Source organism: Podarcis muralis, chromosome Z, assembly GCF_964188315.1.
Source record: "Podarcis muralis chromosome Z, rPodMur119.hap1.1, whole genome shotgun sequence".
Lineage (NCBI taxonomy): Eukaryota > Metazoa > Chordata > Lepidosauria > Squamata > Lacertidae > Podarcis > Podarcis muralis.
Genome location: NC_135673.1, coordinates 3,068,999 through 3,087,483, shown reverse-complemented (window position 1 = coordinate 3,087,483; position 18,485 = coordinate 3,068,999). Strand labels below are relative to the sequence as shown.

The window sequence follows — 18,485 nt, the reverse complement described above, 5'->3', positions numbered from 1 at the left end:
AGGGGATCCACCCACTGATGGCATTTAGCCAACCTCCCCGACAAAAGAGGCGCTTGGCAACTTTGCCAGGCTCATTAAGGACTTAATTATCCAGCACTGGCTCTCCTCCAAGCTCCCAGTCTCACAGGAATGTTAAAAGCAGTCTTTTATTAGCAAGGCACCTCTGTTTGTGGACTAGTAACCTCAGGGTTCCTGTCTTCCAACCCTTTATGATGTTGCCTCCAACTTCTGTGAAAGGCTGGATTGTTGGTCCCTCTGCTCACTGCCTGTGGGGCCTCCAGAGACCATCTCCCACTGCCTCCTCCCACTGACCCCTTGCTCCCTCCTGTAGGTGGACGTCTTCTCTTTCGGCATTGTCCTGTGCGAAATACTAGGGAGAATCCCAGCTGACCCTGAGGTGCTGCCCCGGACCCAGGTAATTATGGTGCTTTTTTATCTGCTTTTCCACCTCAAGTACAGATGAAACTTGAAAAATTAGAATATCGTGGAAAAGTTCATTGATTTCAGGAATTCAGCTTGAATGGTGGAACTAATATATGAGATCGACTCATGACATGCAAGGCGAGATGTGCTTCTGCTTCTCAGAGGTCCAATCTTGCTCTATTTGCAGTCCTTGTTTTGCTGATTTCCTTGAATATTCTAATTTTCTGAGATGGTCAATTTGGGGGTTTTCATCAGCTGTACGCCATGATCATCGCAATGATAACAAATCAGGGCTTGACATATCTCGCTTGGCATGTCACGAGTCAATCTCATATATTAGTTTCACCTTTCAAGTTGGATTACGGAAATAAAGGAACTTTTCCACGATGTTCTAATTTTTCGAGTTTCACCTGTAGAACAAATAAAGGCTTGACATATCTCACTTTGCATGTCATGAGTCTATCTCAAATATTAGTTTCACCTTTGAATTTGAATTAGTGAAATAAAGGAACTTTTCCACGATATTCTAATTTTTCAAGTTTCACCTGTAACATCGGCTGACACCAAGGCTTTGGCATGTTGCATCATGCACCGTCCATGCAGTGCCCACAAGATGCTGTGCTCTGTTTAAAAGCACATGCATTGGGGACTCTGCCTAGTGACAGTGATGGTTTTGTACAGCACCGTCTGTGTTAGCAGGTGGAGTTTGTATGTTGCAGGAGAAGTTAACATCAGTGAACTGAATCCTTGCTTGGAGGAAACTTTTAACTGGAAGATGTTCAGACTAAGACTTGGGATAAAATAAGAAAGCTTAAGGGAAGTACATTTCTTGACAGGAAAGGGTTCTATAGTCTATGCTAACTAAGTATTTGGAGAAACCAAGAAGCCTTGTTTGCCTGTTTGTTCTCAGAAGATCAGTGCAGGTGCCAGGCTGTTTTGTTCCCTAGGCAAGGCTATCTACTTGCACTCCCCACCCAAAAAATTGCTAACTTCAGTTTGCAAAAACAGATGTTTTGTAGACAAAAATAAAATAAAATAAAATCACAAAACTTGAAACTGCTAAATTTATTTTGAGTTGCAAGATAATATTTGATCATCTTTCTCAAATACAAAAGAAAATGTTTTAGCACATACCTTATTTTTCGCTCTATTAGATGCACCGGACGATTGGATGCACCTAGTTTTTAGGGGAGGAAAACAAGAAAGAAATAAGAAAGGAACGCAAAGCTTCCTGAGCTAAGAGGGAGCGTTCCTCCATCTTCGCTCAGGAGGCTTTTGCAGGGCTACCCCTGAAACCAGGAGAGCAAGCGGGATCGGTGCGCACCGATCCCTCTTGCCCTCCTGGCTTCAGCAAAAGCAAGGCTACTGGCTTTTCTCCCGCAAGAGCCGTGTGCTCTTTAAAGGGAGCGCGGCTCTTGGGGGCTTTGCTGGGAGGTGGGGGAAGGGACAGAACTGCACACTCTGTGCCTTCCCCCATCTCCTGCAAAAGCCAGGGATAGCCGCACGAAGCCTCCGCAGGGCTGCGGGATGAAGGCTCCCCTGCGGAGGCTTCGCGTGGCTAAGCCAGAAGCTAGAACAGCCAGCGGGATCCCGCTCACTCTCCTGGCTCCTCTTTAGCTGCACGCAACCTCCCTGCTCGGGAGAGGCTGTCTGCAGCTAAGGCTCCCCCAAGAGCCACGCTGCCTTTAAAGAGCGCGTGGAGTGTGTGTGCGGCTCTTGGGGGCTTTTCCCTGAGGAGGGAGAAAGGCAGCCCTTCTCCCTCCTCGGGAAAAGCCCCCAAGAGCTGCACACATGCTCCACGCAGCTCTTTAAAGGGAGCACTGACAGAGCCTCCCGCCTGCATTCGCTCTATAAGACGCACACACATTTCCCCTTACTTTTTAGGAGGGGAAAAGTACGTTTTATAGAGCGAAAAATACGGTATATCATTTGAATAATCTTCATGCCAAAATAGGCTTCTGAGACATTGACCAAACAGGCAGGGGCCTCTGGCCACATGTGTACTCCACTCATTTTAAGGGGTCCTCTTTTGTGGAAGGGGAGTGGAATCCCTGGGGCCTAAGTGTAACAGAGGGGGCAGCAGTCTGCACAAACTTGTGGTGGCACAAGCTCTGCTGTTCTCGAGCTGCATAAGTGGATGAAAAGCCGAGTCACCTGTGAATCCTTTTATCATTTTCTCTGCTAGGATTATGGTCTGGATGTGGCCTCCTTCTATGACATGATCCGCGAATGTCCCAAGCAGGTCTTGGATCTGGCTGCCAGCTGCTGCAGGGTAAGGAAGTTACTGGGAATTAAAAGAAAGTCCTCATCATGCAGTGTATCATTAACTTACAAAAATTGTTGCCGTGATAGCCAATTAGCTTGGATGGCTGCAAAAGCGAAGAAGTAACTTTTTTTCCCTTTTTTATGAGGACAGCTCTGTTCAGCAAGATTCTTGGTAGCTAAGAATAGAGCCTCCATATTTAGAGGCTGTCTTAATAAAAATAATGATGATAATAATAATAATAATAATAATTTATTTGTAGCCCACCCATCTGGCTGGGTTTCCCCAGCCACTCTGGGCGGCTTCCAACAGAACACTAAAATACAATAACCTAGTAAACATTAAAAGCTTCCCTAAACAGGGCTGCCTTCAGATGGCTTCTAAATGTTTGGTAGTAGTTTATTTCCTTGACATCTGATGGGAGGGCGTTCCACAGGGCGGGTGCCACTACTGAGAAGGCCCTCTGCCTGGTTCCCTGTAACTTGGCTTCTCACAGTGAGGGAACTTCCAGAAGGCCCTCGGCGCTGGACCTGAATGTCTGGGCAGAATGATGGGGGTGGAGACACTCCTTCAGATATACTGGACCAAGGCCATTTAGGGCTTTAAAGGTCAGCACCAACACTTTGAATTGTGCCCGGAAACGTACTGGGAGCCAATGTAGGTCTTTCAAGACCGGTGTTATGGGCAGGACAGTAGGCGACAGGGAGAAACAAAGGACTGTTGACTTTAGTCCCTGGCATCTGGTTAGCCACTATGGGGGCAGGATGCTGGACCTGATGGAGGTTTAATCTTTCTTGATTAATTCCATAATTAGGAAGGAGAGCTGGCTGGATCAGGCCCATGGCCCATCTGGTCCAGCATCCTGTTTTCGCAGTGGCCAACAAGAGGCCTGTGGGAAACTCTGAAGCAGGATTTAAGCACAAGAGCCCTCTTCCCTCCTGCACGTCCAGCAACTGTTATCCAGAAGCGTCGCTGCCTCTGGCTGTGGGGGCAGAGTCTGGCCATCATAGCCAGCAGCCATCGACAGCCTCCATGAATTTGTCCAATCTTCTTTTAATCTTCCAACCTTCTGTTTCATTTGGCTTCCAAAGAGAGCCAGTGTGGTGTAGTGGTTCAGAGCGGTGGACTCGTAATCTGGTGAACTGGATTCGCTTCCCCGCTCCTCCACATGCAGCTGCTGGGTGACCTTGGGCTAGTCACACTTCTTTGAAGTCTCTCAGCCCCACTCACCTCACAGAGTGTTTGTTGTGGGGGAGGATGGGAAAGGAGATTGTAGGCCGCTTTGAGACTCCTTCAGGTAATGATAAAGTGGGATATCAAATCCAAACTATCCTCCTCCTCCTCCTCCTCCTTCCTGGCCTTGATTTTTCTCTTGCTGCTTCTCCCCGCAACCCCTTCCTGCTCCTTCCAGGTGGAAGCATTCAAGCGCCCGTCATTCTCAGAGATCTTGGAGGAGCTGGAAGACACTGCAGAGAGGCTGGAATCTACAGTGGGCAAGCAGACCCCCGGCTGAAGCACCGGGGACCTGAGCCGCGAATGTACTTGTATATCTTGAAACGGACAGCGGTGAGCAGGAGGGAAAAGGGCCTCACGGCAAAATATTAAAGGGGTGCCTTGCCCTGCTCACCCATTTCAGGACAGATCTGCAACTTGTATAGAGGAAGAGGGGGTTCTGTTTGTGCCTGGCTAGCCCCTGGATCTGTCCACTGCAGAGCCTCTCTTATAGAACAGCTTTTAAGAAAAGATGGTCCTGCCAAGGTCCTGTTGCTTGCAGAGCAAGGAAGGTGTACCACACAAGCGGGGGGGGGGGGGGGGCACCCACCTCTCCAGACCAGTGCCTGCTGAAGAAATGGGCTTTAGGTAGCTCTATCCAGTGAGCCCAAGGTGCATGGAATAGGCAGCAAATCCACTGCAACTGCCAGCCCCAAACCCTTTTCTGGTCTGTTCTGCCCTCCCCCCACATTTTATTGAATTTTTATTTGTATGCAAAAACTATAGGCACAAAAAAAGAAAAGAAAAATCTGTTCCTCAAGCCTCCCCCACCCCATTCCCGGGCCGTCTTGCTGTCGCTTCTTGGCTGTTTCTGCTTCTTAACTGTTGCCAGGATCAGGCCAAATGAGAGACAACCATGCACACACAGTGAGAGTGAGAGAGAGAGAGCACTTTTTCTCAATGCGAAGTTTAATTAACACATAGAACGCGGTGCCATAGAATGACTCTGGGGGCTTAGACAAAATTCGTCAAAGTGGAGCTAGCTAGGAGCTGTGGTGGCTGATAGTGGGATCTCTGTGCAAATAAATCGTCTACTGGGAAAGGCAAATGCCCGTTTGTGGGCTTCCCGAAATGGGGATCTGCTTGGAAGTTGTGGGGAATGGGAGGCTGGCGCAATAGATCTATGCTTCATTGGAGCTCCTCCACCCTTGCAGCCCATCTTCTGCAACATGCAATTCGGGGATTGCAGCAAATAGGGCATTATTGACAAGATGACCTCTAAGTCACCCCCTCCCAACTCCTGCAACAGCGGGGTGGGCCCAGGAGTTGCCTGTTCACCATGATGGCCAAACAGAAGCAGTGTAGCTCTGAATAAGCTGCTGGTGGTGGGGCAAACAGCAGGTGAGAGATGCAGCCTTTGTGCCCCTTCATGGAGCCTCCTGGCTGTCCTATGCTTGGAAGCAGTATACTCAACTAGAGGTCAAACTTCAGCAAAACAGTCCTTGTTTCCATATCTGAGAAGTCCCCATTTTTCAGCAGAAGACTTTCTCCTCTTGCCAGACCTTGTTTCTCCCTAAGCCAGGCATGGGGGAGCCTGTGGTTCTCCATGGGGCTTTGAACTCCACCCTCACTGCCTCAGCCTGCATGACCAGTGCTCTGGCATCCATCGTTCCACCTCTTCCTAGCAATGGTCCACGTTTTGAGGTGTCCCTGCCAAGGGCACATCTCACATTTATTCCTGCAACATCAGTACTGTTCCTGGAAACAGGTGTGACTTCTTGGGGGGCTCCCTGTTTACAAATCACCATGGGCAAGTGATGAGAAGGGTGGAAGTTCAAGATGGGGAGTGTGGCATAAAAAGAGGTGTGCGAAGTATGATGGGCTGTAGCTCAGCAAAGGCCCCGGAATCAACCCTTGGCATCCCTAGTTTTTTAAAAAAGGATCTGAAGGAAAGACCCTTCTCTGCTTGAGACCCTGGAGGAGCAGCTGTCAGTTTGCATTTATTTTATGCTGGAGAGAAGCAATTCAGTTTGCATTTATAGGCAAACCTACCTAATTATCCAAAACAATCTGCAAACCGAAACTCACCCACCCTATGAAGTTCTCAGCTCTCTTAATGTCGCAATGCTGGGGCATAGCGTGCATATAAATGCACACACAGTGGTACCTTGGTTCTCAAACTGAATCTGTTCCAGAGGTCCATTCCAAAAACCAAGGTGTTCCAAAACCAAGGTGTGCTTTCACATAAAAAGTAATGCTAAAGGGATTAATCCATTCCAGACTTTTAAAAACAATCCCCAAAGCAGCAATTTAACATGAATTTTGTTATCTAACAAGCTAGATCCATAAAATGAAAGCAATAAACAATGTACTGCAGTCACACAATCAATCAATCAATCAATCAATCAGTCAGTCAGTCAGTCAGTAGCTGAACAAAAAAGAGCTGTAAAAACAAAAACGCAAAATAAATAGCAAAAACAGACAGACACCAGTGTCACACTCAAAACGGAAGTGTGGCACTCAAAACAGAGCATGTTTGGCTTCCGAAGAAAGTTTGCAAACCGGAACACTTACTTCCAGGTTTGCAGTGTTTGGGTTCCAAAGTTGTTTGAGTACCAAGGTGCTTGAGAACCAAGGTACCACCGTATATTAGTGAAAATAAACAAAATGAGAATGTGTTGTAAAAGGTGAATTCCACACTAAAATTCTGGTGCGTTTTCATGAGAGCTTATTTAACAACAAATCACAAACTGATGTATGATTGTGGAGAAGTGAACTTAAGAAAAAAGCTAGAGATTGAGAAGACACCAAAATTGCCAACATCCCTCAGCTGGACTTTGGACCAGGCAGCTTCCTGTGTTCATGGGGGTGACTTTTGTTTCAGCCCAACCCAAACATGATGAGGGATGCCTGGCTTGATGTCACAGCTGCCAAGGTTGTCCCCTCCCTTTGCAAGCAGCGGTCAGTGAGGTGGGATAGGGAACTCTGAGCATCTTGACATCATACTGTCTTGCTTTATCAGAAGCTATCTTGTAGTACTTGGGGGTAGTGAGTAGGGGCACATTTGCTGGGAAGTCTTGCGTGGGCCTCAGTCTCTAGGTTGTCTCTCTCTCCCCCCCCCCCATTAAACACAACATTAAAAAGTGGGATAGGTTTTGCCAGGTGGGCTTTTAAAGCAGGTACGGGGAACCCAGTGCCTTCCAGATGTTGCAGACTACAGGTCCCATCATCTCTGGCCATGCTGGCTGGGATCTTTGGAGTCCCCAACACCTGGAGGGGCTGTGGGTTACCCATTCCTGTTTGCAGAGGGTGTCACTCCTGCCCTCCCCATCACTGATTTTTTTAAAAGTCCCATCTGCAGAGTTATGGCCCCAGCCTGTTGCAACTCATGATTGGTCTGCCTTTTCCCTTTGTATGAATCAATAAATGACTTGGGAACCTGCTCCTCAAATACCAAACGTCTCAGTTTCCCTCCCCCTTTATGTGGCTTTTCTGTTTCTTTGGTAGCAGCTTTGAAAGGGTGGGGCTGAGAGCAGAAAGTTATCTGAAAAGAAGTCAAACTGAAATTTGGAATGGAAGTGCATTTGGGAGAGTTGATTTTCTGCCAACGTTCCCCGCCCCGCTTCTTCACAGATCCCAGCTTTGCATAGCCGCCCCATCGCCTCCAAAAGCTTCAGACCTCTGCCTTCATTCAGAACTGGTTGCAGAGCTGTGTACACACACACACACACACACACACACAAATACTGATTTGCTACTAAAAAAAAAAAAGCAATCAAGGCAAAACAAAACAATAACAATAACAGTGGTATCTAAAAAAGTAGAGACATCACCTTGCCAACAAAGGTCCATATACTTAAAACCATGGTTTTCCCAGTAGTGATGTATGGAAGTGAGAGCTGGACCATAAAGAAGGCTGATCGCCGAAGAATGGATGCTTTTGAATTATGGTGCTGGAGGAGACTCTTGAGAGTCTCATGGACTGCAAGAAGATCAGACCTATCCATTCTGAAGGAGATCAGCCCTGAGTGCTCACTGGAAGGACAGATCCTGAAGCTGAGGCTCCAAGACTTTGGCCACCTCATGAGAAGAGAAGACTCCCTGGAAAAGACCCTGATGTTGGGAGAGATGGAGGGCACAAGGAGAAGGGGACGACAGAGGACGAGATAGTGGAAGAGAGGAGTGCCTGGTGTGTTCTGGTCCATGGGGTCACGAAGAGTCGGACACGACTAAACGACTAAACAACAACAACAACAGTGGCATCTCAGGTTACAAACACCTTGGGTTACAAACACTTCGGGTTACAGACTCCGCTAACCCGGAAGTAGTACCTCGGGTTAAGAACTTTACCTCAGGATGAGAACAGAAATCGCGCACTGGCGGCAGCATGAGGCCCCATTAGCTAAAGTGGTACCTCAGGTTAAGAACTGTTTCAGGTTAAGAACGGACCTCCGGAACGAATTAAGTTCGTAATCAGAGGTACCACAGTATTCAGCTAGCTGCAGCAGTGAGATTTTTAAAGCCCACCTGGGCAAGTAAAGTGGTCCTAAGCTAGTGCTGGAAAAGCATACAGTACCTGTGCCAGTCTTGCCTCTTTGTGGGGGAGGGGGTGTTCCAAAGCCAGGGTGCCACCCTTGAAAAGGCCCTCTCCTCCCTAGATTTTCAATGGTAGAACGCATGCTGCTTGTGCAAAAGGTCATGGGTTCAATTCTTGGTCTCCCGGTAGAGCTGGGAAAGAATCCTTGTCTGAAATATTCAAGAGCTTCTGCTGGTCAGTGTAGACAATCCTGGGCCATATGTACTGGTGCTCTGATCCAGGTTAAGACATCTCTCTACATTTCTATTTTAACTCAGCCCTTTGTTCAGAGCCATGAAGACAGGATCTTACTGGAAATAACCCTCCTTACCTCACTAGTGGAATACCTCCAGGTAAAGGTAAAGGGACCCCTGACCATTAGGTCCAGTCGTAGCCAACTCTGGGGTTGCAGCGCTCATCTTGCTTTACTGGCCGAGGGAGCTGGCGTCCAGCTTCCGGGTCATGTGGCCAGCATGACTAAGCCGCTTCTGGCGAACCAGAGCAGTGCACGGAAACGCCGCTTACCTTTCCACCGGAGCGGTACCTATTTATCTACTTGCACTTGGACGTGGTTTCGAACTGCTAGGTTGGCAGGAGCAGGGACCGAGCAACGGGAACTCACCTCGTCGCAGGGATTCGAACCGCCAACCTTCTGATCAGCAAGTCCTAGGCTCTGTGGTTTAACCCACAGCGCCACCCACATCCCATACCTCTAGGTAGAGCTGAGGAAATGCCCCCATCTGAAACCTGGAGAGCTGCTACCGCGCTCCGTCCTACTTAACATCGCTTATGGCTGTGTCTCACCGTTATGCCTTCATTAGAGCTAGGTTCAATGTTTTTCCAACAAACGTGCTGAGACATAGATTCACTAAGGGCCAAGTCCCTTCAATGTGTGCTTGTGAAATGAAAACATCTGAATCTTTACATCATGTTATGTTTATCTGCCCTTTGTACAGTTCAGCCCGTGCTAGTATTCTAAACCCCATAATCCAGCCTATGGCTGACAAACCAGTAGACCTACAGCTTGCCTGTGTACTTCAAGATGTGGATCCTTATATTACCCTACAGGTTGCTAAATTCCTAACAGCCGTCCTCTCGCACAAGAGACGGAATGGAATGTTAGCTGATTATTGATAGTCACAAGAATTTTCTATAATTGACATCAGATATTGTTTTTAGTGTAGTGCCAAAATTTTTAATCTTAATCTTAATCTTTTTTATGAATGGCTAATATCCATCCTTGTGAGTTGTGAACTGTGTTATACTACTTGTGGTTTGTATGAGTCCGCTGTTTTATTTGATTTGTTTTGTTGTGTTGTGCTTCATGATGGGCGTAATAGCCGAATAAACATTTGTTTGTTTGTTTTGTTTGTTTGGAGAGCTGCTACCAGTCAGCATAGACAATGCTGAGCTAGGTGGACTAGTGGTCTGACTTGGTGGAAGGCAGCTTTCTATGTTCCCATTTTTCAAAGGAATAGGAAAAAAGATAAAAGGTTCCTTCTTGCACAATTGAGAAAGGCCTCGGATATACCAGGTTGCCCCAACCCCAGTCCCTGCTCACTGCTGGAACTTTTCCAGCATTGTGGAATTCAGTTTGGTGGTGATAAAATGCATGCTGGAAGCTCCCAATAGTTGTTCCACTCCCATTCCTGGGGTGCCAGTCTTCAAGGTTGTAGTTACAGCTGTCCTTTGAGTAGAAGATTGCTCCACCCATGAATTAACCTGCAAAACTGAGTAGCTCAGGACACGATGACAGCTTGATTGATCAGACAGATCTGTGGTCTAAATCACTCAGCCCCTTGGGCTTGCTGATCGATCGGAAGGTCAGCGGTTCGAATCCCCGCAACAGAGTGAGCTCCCGTTGCTCTGTCCCAGCTCCTGCCAACCTAGCAGTTCGAAAGCACCCCCGGGTGCAAGTAGATAAATAGGTACTGCTGTGGCAGGAAGGTAAACGGCCTTTCCATGCGCTCTGGTTTCTGTCACGGTGTTTCCGTTACACCAGAAGCGGCTTAGTCCTGCTGGCCACATGACCCAGAAAGCTGTCTGTGGGCAAACACTTGCTCCCTCGGCCTGAAAGTGAGATGAGCGCCACAACCCCATAGTCGCCTTTGACTGGACTTTACTGTCTAGGGGGTCCTTTACCTTTTATCTTTTGCTATAAACCCTGCTTGCTAAATGGAGCCGCCTAGTTCAGAGCAGTCTACTTCTGTGAGTACCCCAGTGGAGGAAATTTGCTGTTATGCTCTGCTTTTGAGTTGCCTTGATCTCTCTTGGAAATAGGATACTGGGCTTAAATGGACCCTTTGGTGCAATCCAATGTGGTGATTCTTCAGCTTGCCATTTCCAAATGCAGCTCCCTCCATCGTCACCATGAGAGTGTGGGAGCTGCTTTTCACCATGGCAGTGAGTGCCGGAAGTCCCCACCCCCTACTTCTTTAGAACATATTTCATTTTCAATTTAACTGGGTAACTGAGCATGTTGCAAATCCCAGGCACCCAACATCTTAATTTACCCAGAGGCAAATCTGTGTCATGAAGCTGTGTCCTGGAGTCATTTATACTTCCTGGTGTATAAAACGAGTCACAGTATGATAGTGTCTCCCTCTCTCCTCATTCTAGTAGGGGGGGGCGGTTCCCCCAATGCAATCAGTGTTCAAGCAGCTTATAACCTTGTTGTGCAGCTATGGCCACCGCCTTAGAAGGCTGCAAAAGATTCGACCAAATTATTGCTGCATTTACATCCCTGTGTTCTTTTGCACAGGGAGCAGCCAGTAAGTGCACCCTAGTTACACACATGCCTGCACAATTGTGCAACGCAGCAGAGCAGAGGCAGCACAACAAGCAAACCGTATGCCAAACAAGTTCTCCTCCTTTGCCACACTGGTCTTGGAGTGGGGCGGGTGTGTGTGGGTGAGGGCCAGTGCCCTGCCCATGGGAGCACCTGCCTTGCAAGATTTCTGTTCAAAATCTGGGTTGTTCCACTGACTAAGCTGCATTCAGGCAGCTCCCTCTTGTGGGCATTGGTAGCAACAATGTGCTCTGCGCACACGTTAAATTGCCAGCCAAAGATTCTCAAGTGCCAGGGTGGAGGGTGGAGTAAGAAGTGATCCAAATACTACAGTTCTGGTGTCCTCGCCTCAAAAAGGATATTGTAAAGTTGGGAAAGGTTCAGAAAAGGGCAGTCAAAATGGTCAAGGGGATGTAGCGACTCCCCAGGAGGAAAGGTTGCAGCATTTGAGACTTTTTAGTTTAGAAAAAAGGCGAGTAAGAAGAGACATGATGGGAGTTTATAAAATATGCATGGCAAGGAGAAAGTGGGCAGAGAAAAGCCCTCCTCCCCTCACTGGGAGCCAGCGTGGTGTAGTGGTTAAGAGCGGTAGACTCGTAATCTGGGGAACTGGGTTCGCTTCCCCGCTCCTCCACATGCAGCTGCTGGGTGACCTTGGGCTAGTCACACTTCTCTGAAGTCTCTCAGCCCCACTCACGTCACAGAGTGTTTGTTGTGGGGGAGGAAGGGAAAGGAGAATGTTAGCTGATTTGAGACTCCTTAGGGTAGTGATAAAGCGGGATATCAAATCCAAACTCTCCTCCTCCTCCTCCTCTTCTTCATCTTCTTCATCTCCTCCTCCTCCTCCTCCACCACGGTTGGAGGCAGCAATGCTTCTGAATGCCAGTTGCTGGAAGAAGCCACAGGAGGGGAGAAGAGGGCTCTTGTGTTCAAATCCTGCTTGCAGGCTTCCTGTGAGTACAGGACTAGGTGGACCATTGGCCTGACCAGCAGGTTCTTCTTAGGTTACCAGTACATTGTCTGCTCACATGACAGATGGCTTGCTGCCCTCAGGTGAAGTGGAGGACTCTGTCCTGTCACCAGGGTTGAAGGCTGATTCAACTGCCTGTCCAGTCTGCTCCTGCCATTCACCTTGGGCAGTGGCAATATAGCTTTGTCTGGCCCCATGGACCAGTGGGCCATTGAGCCTAGCAGGTGCCAACACTGACCAGCAGCAGCACTCCAGAACGCTTCCCCAGCCCTGCCTGGAGATGCCAAGGATGAAACTTGCGACCTTTTCCATGTAGAGAAGATACTCTGCTGCCTGTGTGGTGTAGTGGTTCAGAGCGGTAGACTCGTAATCTGGTGAACCGGGTTCGCTTCCCCGCTCCTCCACATGCAGCTGCTGGGTGACCTTGGGCCAGTCACTCTTCTCTGAAGTCTATCAGCCCCACTCACCTCACATAGTGTTTGTTGTGGGGAGGAAGGAAAGGAGAATGTTAGCCGCTTTGAGACTCCTTCGGGTAGTGATAAAGCGGGATATCAAATCCAAACTCTTCTTCTTCATAATCCTAGAAATTTTGAGTTATCCAATGGAGCGGAATATTGGAAAATTCAGGGCAGATATGAGAAAGTCCGTCACAAAGCTCATAGTTAATCTTTGGAACTCCCTCCCACAGGAGATAGTGATGACTGCCACCTTGAATGGCTTTAAAAGAGGACTGGGCAAATTCATAGAAAATAAGGCTAATGTTACAAAAAAGAAAAAGAAAAGAAAAAGAAAACAAGGTTATCAATAGCTACTAGCCTTAATGGCTATTGAACTGCTTCTGATTTCCTTTCAGTGCCAGACCTGAAGGGAGCTCGATCAGGCCTTTCACATGCAGGTCCACACCTCCAGGTTTAGGCAGGGAAAGTTATTCCCTTTTACTACTGCTGTTAAGCAATTGAGACTCAGAAACTCTTGCTATTGTCTACCCAGAGTAAATCCCGCAGATCGTTTGGTAGAGGCTGATCTTTTTTCCAGCCGGGAGCTGCCTAATGTCCTGAGCGTGTCAGTGCTTTACAGAGCATAAGAGGAAAGATCTCTGCCTCAAAGAGCTTACAGTCTAAAATTAGACACTGGAAACAACTGGAAAAGGAGAGAGCAAGGGGCAGATTGGGTGATTAAGAAAGTCACATGCAGCTGTTTCAGTTGCACGAGTTTCATTCAGATCAGATCAAACATTTATTGTTATACAGTTATCAGAATTAAGGAAACAAAATGAGAGGGACATGAAACACACTATGCTTATATGTTTGGCAGGGTAAAAAAAGAACAAAATGAAGCAAATAGAAGTAGCACAGAGTGAGGTAAAATGGGCACCAAGGTTTTAAAAGTTATAGTCATGTTACAAACCTGAAGAGGAAAAATCACAAAATGTCAGAGGGATCAGTGCTTGGTGCAGGGCAGTACTTGGCCACACTGAAAACAATAGATGCATTTAATAATAATAATAATAATAATAATAATAATAATACGGTAATTTTTATTTATACCCCGCCCTCCCCAGCCAAGGCCGGCCTCAGAGTGGCTAACAAGCAATAATAAAAACAAGTTGAATGAATACAACTTAAAAACAAGATTAAAATACATTAAAATATTGAAACATTAAGATATTAAAATGCAGCCTCATCACAGGAGGAAAAAGGAAAAAGAACGAGAGGGAGGGAGGGAGGGAATCAAATTGGCTCCAAGCCAAAGGCCTGGTGGAACAACTCTGTCTTATAGACCCTGCGGAAAGAAATCAGATCCTGCAGGGCCCTGGTCTCATGAGGCAGAGCGTTCCACCAGGCTGGAGCCAGTGTTGAGAAGGTCCTGGCTCTGGTTGAGGCTAATCTAACTTCCTTAGGGCCCGGGACCACTTTCAATCTGAAAGGAATAAAATGATGTAACGTGCACCTGTTCCTCCATCAAGTGCTGGCTGGATGGCAAAGAGTGGTGGGAGATGCCAGCCCGAGAACACGGGATAACACAGAGGAAGAAGATTTAGACCAGGGCTCAGCATCCTTTTTCGCTGTGGGCTGGTCCACTGTCCCGCAGACCCTGTGGTGGGCCGGACTATATTGTTTGAATGAATTCCTATGCCCCACAAATAACCCAGAGATGCATTTTAAATAAAAGGACACATTCTACTCATGTAAAAACACACTGATTCCTGGACCGTTCGCGGGCCAGATTTAGAAGGCGATTGGGCCGCATCCAGCCCCCGGGCCTTAGGTTGCCTAGCCCTGATTTAGACCCAGGACAGTGGCGGTGGGACAGTCTGCAAACTGGAAAGTGGCAAACTGGAAGTGGCAAACTAGAAAGCCAGGGCAGGGCAGGGCCCCGAGGGCCTCAGTGTGAGTGCAGACACTAGCAGAGAGAAACAAGATGCTGCTTCAGTTGCCCAGCAGCGGGGCAGCACAACAGGAAACAGGGGACGCAAATCATTGACGCAACAGGAAACACAGGGGGGACGCAAATTGGTGGCGCGACAGGAAACAGGATGCAAATCATTGACGCAACAGGAAACACGGGGGAAGCAAATCAGTGGGGCAACAGGAAACACATCCTTTACATATAATGCTACTCCTTCTCCCTTCCTGTTTGGCCCTTTTCTCTTGAACAGGTCATACCCCTCAATTCCTACATTCCAGTCATCGGTCTTGTTAGGTTGTGGGCGAACATATCAGACGACACAGCGATTCTTCCAAGCACCTCTTTATTTGTAAGCTGGAACAGAACTGAACTGAAGAGCTCAGTCAGCCTGCTTATATAGAGCTCCAGAACAATGTAACTGTTGCCATTTTCTAAAACTATCCAATCACTGAACATCACTTTCGATCCTTCATTTGCATACAAACTATCCAATCACTGAACGTCACTTTCGATCCTTCATTTGCATAACTATCTACAGTATCCCCCTGCTGGCCCAGAGTGAGAACTTCAGTACATAACACCCCTCCCCACCGAGATAAGGCGTTAGTTACAATCGTAATGGTTTCCTTAAATACAGCACTACACGTAATGGTTCAATTAGGCACAAAAGCATATCGGTTACATTTCACATACTTAGACCAACAGTGATACATGTCCAACAACATAGTCCTTTAAATAAGTTGGGCGCTTGGAAACTCTGCCAGACCGCCAGGGACTGGTAGCCAAGTCCGGGGGGCCACACAATTCTTGCTGAGGCTGTGATGCGACCCTAGGTGGCGTTGAAACCAAATCCCCTGGATCCGCTGCTGTGGGTGGAGCCTCCGCAAGTGGAGTGGTCTGAGTCTGTGGTAAGTCTGGCAGACCCTCTGAAGCGGCTTGGTTCGGCTCCACGCTGGCAGTTTGCGAGAGAGGTGTAGGTGGAACCTCACCATCTGTAAGTGTCTCTTCCGGAGCCACAAGCGCAGTTGGGGGCACCACGGTAGTGTCCAAGTCCCCAACCCTGCGCCTAAGCTGGTCTATGTGCCGGCGCCACAAGCGTCCGTCTTCGAGTGCCACCTGGTACGAGCGAGGTCCAGTGACTCCCACTACTGTGGAACGGCGATCTGGCACTTCTCCCTCTTTGCCTTGAGTCCGGCCTCTTGGAACCTGGTCAGCACGGCACGGAGGCACTCGGACAGCTGCTGGTGTGGGTCTGCGGACACCAAGACGTCATCAAAATGTGGTACCACTCCTGGAAGCCCTTGCAGGAGATGCTCCATAAGGCTTTGGAAGATGCCAGGTGCCACACTCACCCCGAACTGCAACAGGCGGCAACGGAATGCCCCTAGGTGGGTGACGATCATCTGGGCTTCAGCAGTGGCATTATCGAAAAGCAGATTCCCTTAAAAAGCCACCGGGCACCCTCTACCCATTAGTCAAGGTCCCAGTACCCCCCATGGGGTTTAGATAAGCCATGACTAAGGCCCATTCAATGGCCTTCAGTGGGACTTAGTCTTGAATGTATCTTTCACTAGATGTGCCTCAGATAAAGTCTGAGGCTCTTTCAAGATCACATATTTATTTTTGGTACTACATTGCGCTTGTCCAAAGCAGCTTACGAACCAAGAGTTTCCAGGGAACAACAACACAAAACATCAGCTTGGGAGGAAAAACAGTAGATAAATAAGTAAATATCCATAAAAGATCCACATTGATCCAGAACCAAAAGCTGTTTGGTTAGATTCTGCCAGTGTGGTGTAGTGGTTAAGAGCGGTAGTCTCGTAATCTGGGGAACCGGGTTCGCGTCTCCGCTCCTCCACATGCAGCTGCTGGGTGACCTTGGGCCAGTCACACTTCTCTGAAGTCTCTCAGCCCCACTCACCTCACAGAGTGTTTGTTGTGGGGGAGGAAGGGAGAGGAGATTGTTAGCCGCTTTGAGACTCCTGAAGGGGAGTGAAAGGCGGGATATCAAATCCAAACTCTTCTTCTTGTTGTTGTTTGAGAGCCTGAGGCAGTAATTGTTCTTTAGAGGAATGATGATCTTTGTTGCTGTTGTAACCCCTATCTCACCAAATTATAGAAACAAGTGAGTTTAGCAGGTGTGAGGTTTAGTCGGGACCTGTGAGTTCACTAGGTGTCCAGATTAACCCGGTCAAATTTGGGGGATGCCAACCAGGGGAAGAGCGTATGGTAGGGCTTATTGTGACTCAAACTTGTCATAACGTCAGTTACTCTTCCCCAACGGACGTTTTTTTCTATCCTGGCACCTTCAGTTCCAGCCAGTTGGTCTAAAATGCAGTGGCCAGATTATTGGGTGGGGTTCTGCTTAGATCTCTAGATCTGTTTAGAACAGCTGCACTGGTCACCATTTTGTTTCCAGGGCCAATTCAAGCTGCTCACTTAGCATTTAAAGCACTCAGACCGCAGATATCTGGAAGGCTGCCTGCTGCCCTTGGGTACTAAGACCAGCACAAGGAGCCCTCTGGGTTGTTCCTTCACCTTCAGAAGCTTGGGGGTTGGTGGCCCAGGAGAAGGTCCTCTCTGTGGCTGTGAAATTATGGAACACCTGTCTCAGAGAGTTGTGCCTGGCCCCTTCATTGTAGAGCTTGCGGTGAATGCTGAAGATGACCCTCATTACCCTGGCCTTTTGAAACTTGAGATATTTTTAGGATATCTGTCATTGTGAGTTGTTTCAAACCATTTTTAATATTGTGCTCTAATAATGCAAACCGCCCTAGGACTTTAGGGTGAAAGGCAGCTAATTCATTCTAATCATAATGTGAGTTTGCATGGTGGCGGCAGCGGAGGGTTAATCAGCATGATGATGCCCGAGTCCCTTCTAATCCCTGGGGTCCTGTATCCAGCAAGGGTTAAAATTTAACGGAGGAATCCATAGCCAAGCTATGCATTCCATGCAAGTCTCTCTGTGTGCTAGTGGCTGTAGTTCCTTCTTAACTACTGTTTTTAGTATAACTGGTTTCGTGCCAAAGGGCAAACCCTTCCTTGGCTGCTAGTGAGAAGGGCAACAGCCTCTGTATGTGTGTGTGTGTGTGTGTGTGTGTGTGTGTGTGTGTGTGTTAGAAGCAGGAAGAAGCCAAAGAGTGACAGCAATGCAGGATTTCCAATGGAATCCAAGGCCATGACTATGGGAGGAGCAAGAGCTTCTCAGGTATTGATGATGTGAGCCCCTCGGGCTCAGGATGTATAATAATAATAATAATAATAATAATAATAATAATAATAATAATAATAATTTATTTATACCCCGCACATCTGGATGGGTTTCCCCAGCCACTCTGGGCAGCTTCCAACAAAGTATTAAAATACAGTAGTCTGTTAAACATCAAAAGCTTCCCTAAAGAGGGCTGCTTTCAGATGTCTTCTAAAAGTCTGGTGGTTGTTCTTCTCTTTGACATCTGGTGGGAGGGCGTTCCACAGGGCGGGTGCCAACACCGAGAAGGCTCTCTGCCTGCTTCCCTGTAACTTGGCTTCTCGCAGGGAGGGAACCTCCAGAAGGCGGTGTAAATGAACATGTGTTCATTTATGTGTATATGTGTAAATGAACCATATATCCTAAAGGCACATCACAGCCCCTGCTGTCCCTCATTCCAAGGAAACTGGGCCCTGTCTGGAATCATGCCTGGAATCTTGCACTGCTTGGAAAGTGGGGTAGTGCTCAGCAATAGCAGCAGCAACAATAAAAACAATTTCCCCACCCCCAGGCAAAAACCCAACTCAACTAATATCCCTGTGGCGCCATTACACAGACATCTTCCTCCAGGATGCAACTCCCAGCACAAACACA

At 47.8% G+C, this 18,485-nt stretch overlaps 1 protein-coding gene across 2 annotated transcripts in view; it reads left to right on the top strand.

Moving 5' to 3' along the window:
• The window catches only part of LOC114589202 (dual specificity testis-specific protein kinase 2-like), a 39,335-nt gene extending 31,979 nt beyond the window's left edge, over positions 1–7,356 (top strand). For both annotated transcript variants that reach the window (XM_077922235.1, XM_077922234.1), the window contains 3 exons: positions 332–415; positions 2,609–2,695; positions 4,098–7,356. In XM_077922235.1, coding sequence (XP_077778361.1) covers positions 332–415; positions 2,609–2,695; positions 4,098–4,199 — 273 coding nt within the window. In that variant the 3' untranslated portion in view covers positions 4,200–7,356. The remainder of the gene's footprint in view (positions 1–331; positions 416–2,608; positions 2,696–4,097) is intronic.
• The last annotated feature ends 11,129 nt before the right edge of the window (positions 7,357–18,485 follow it).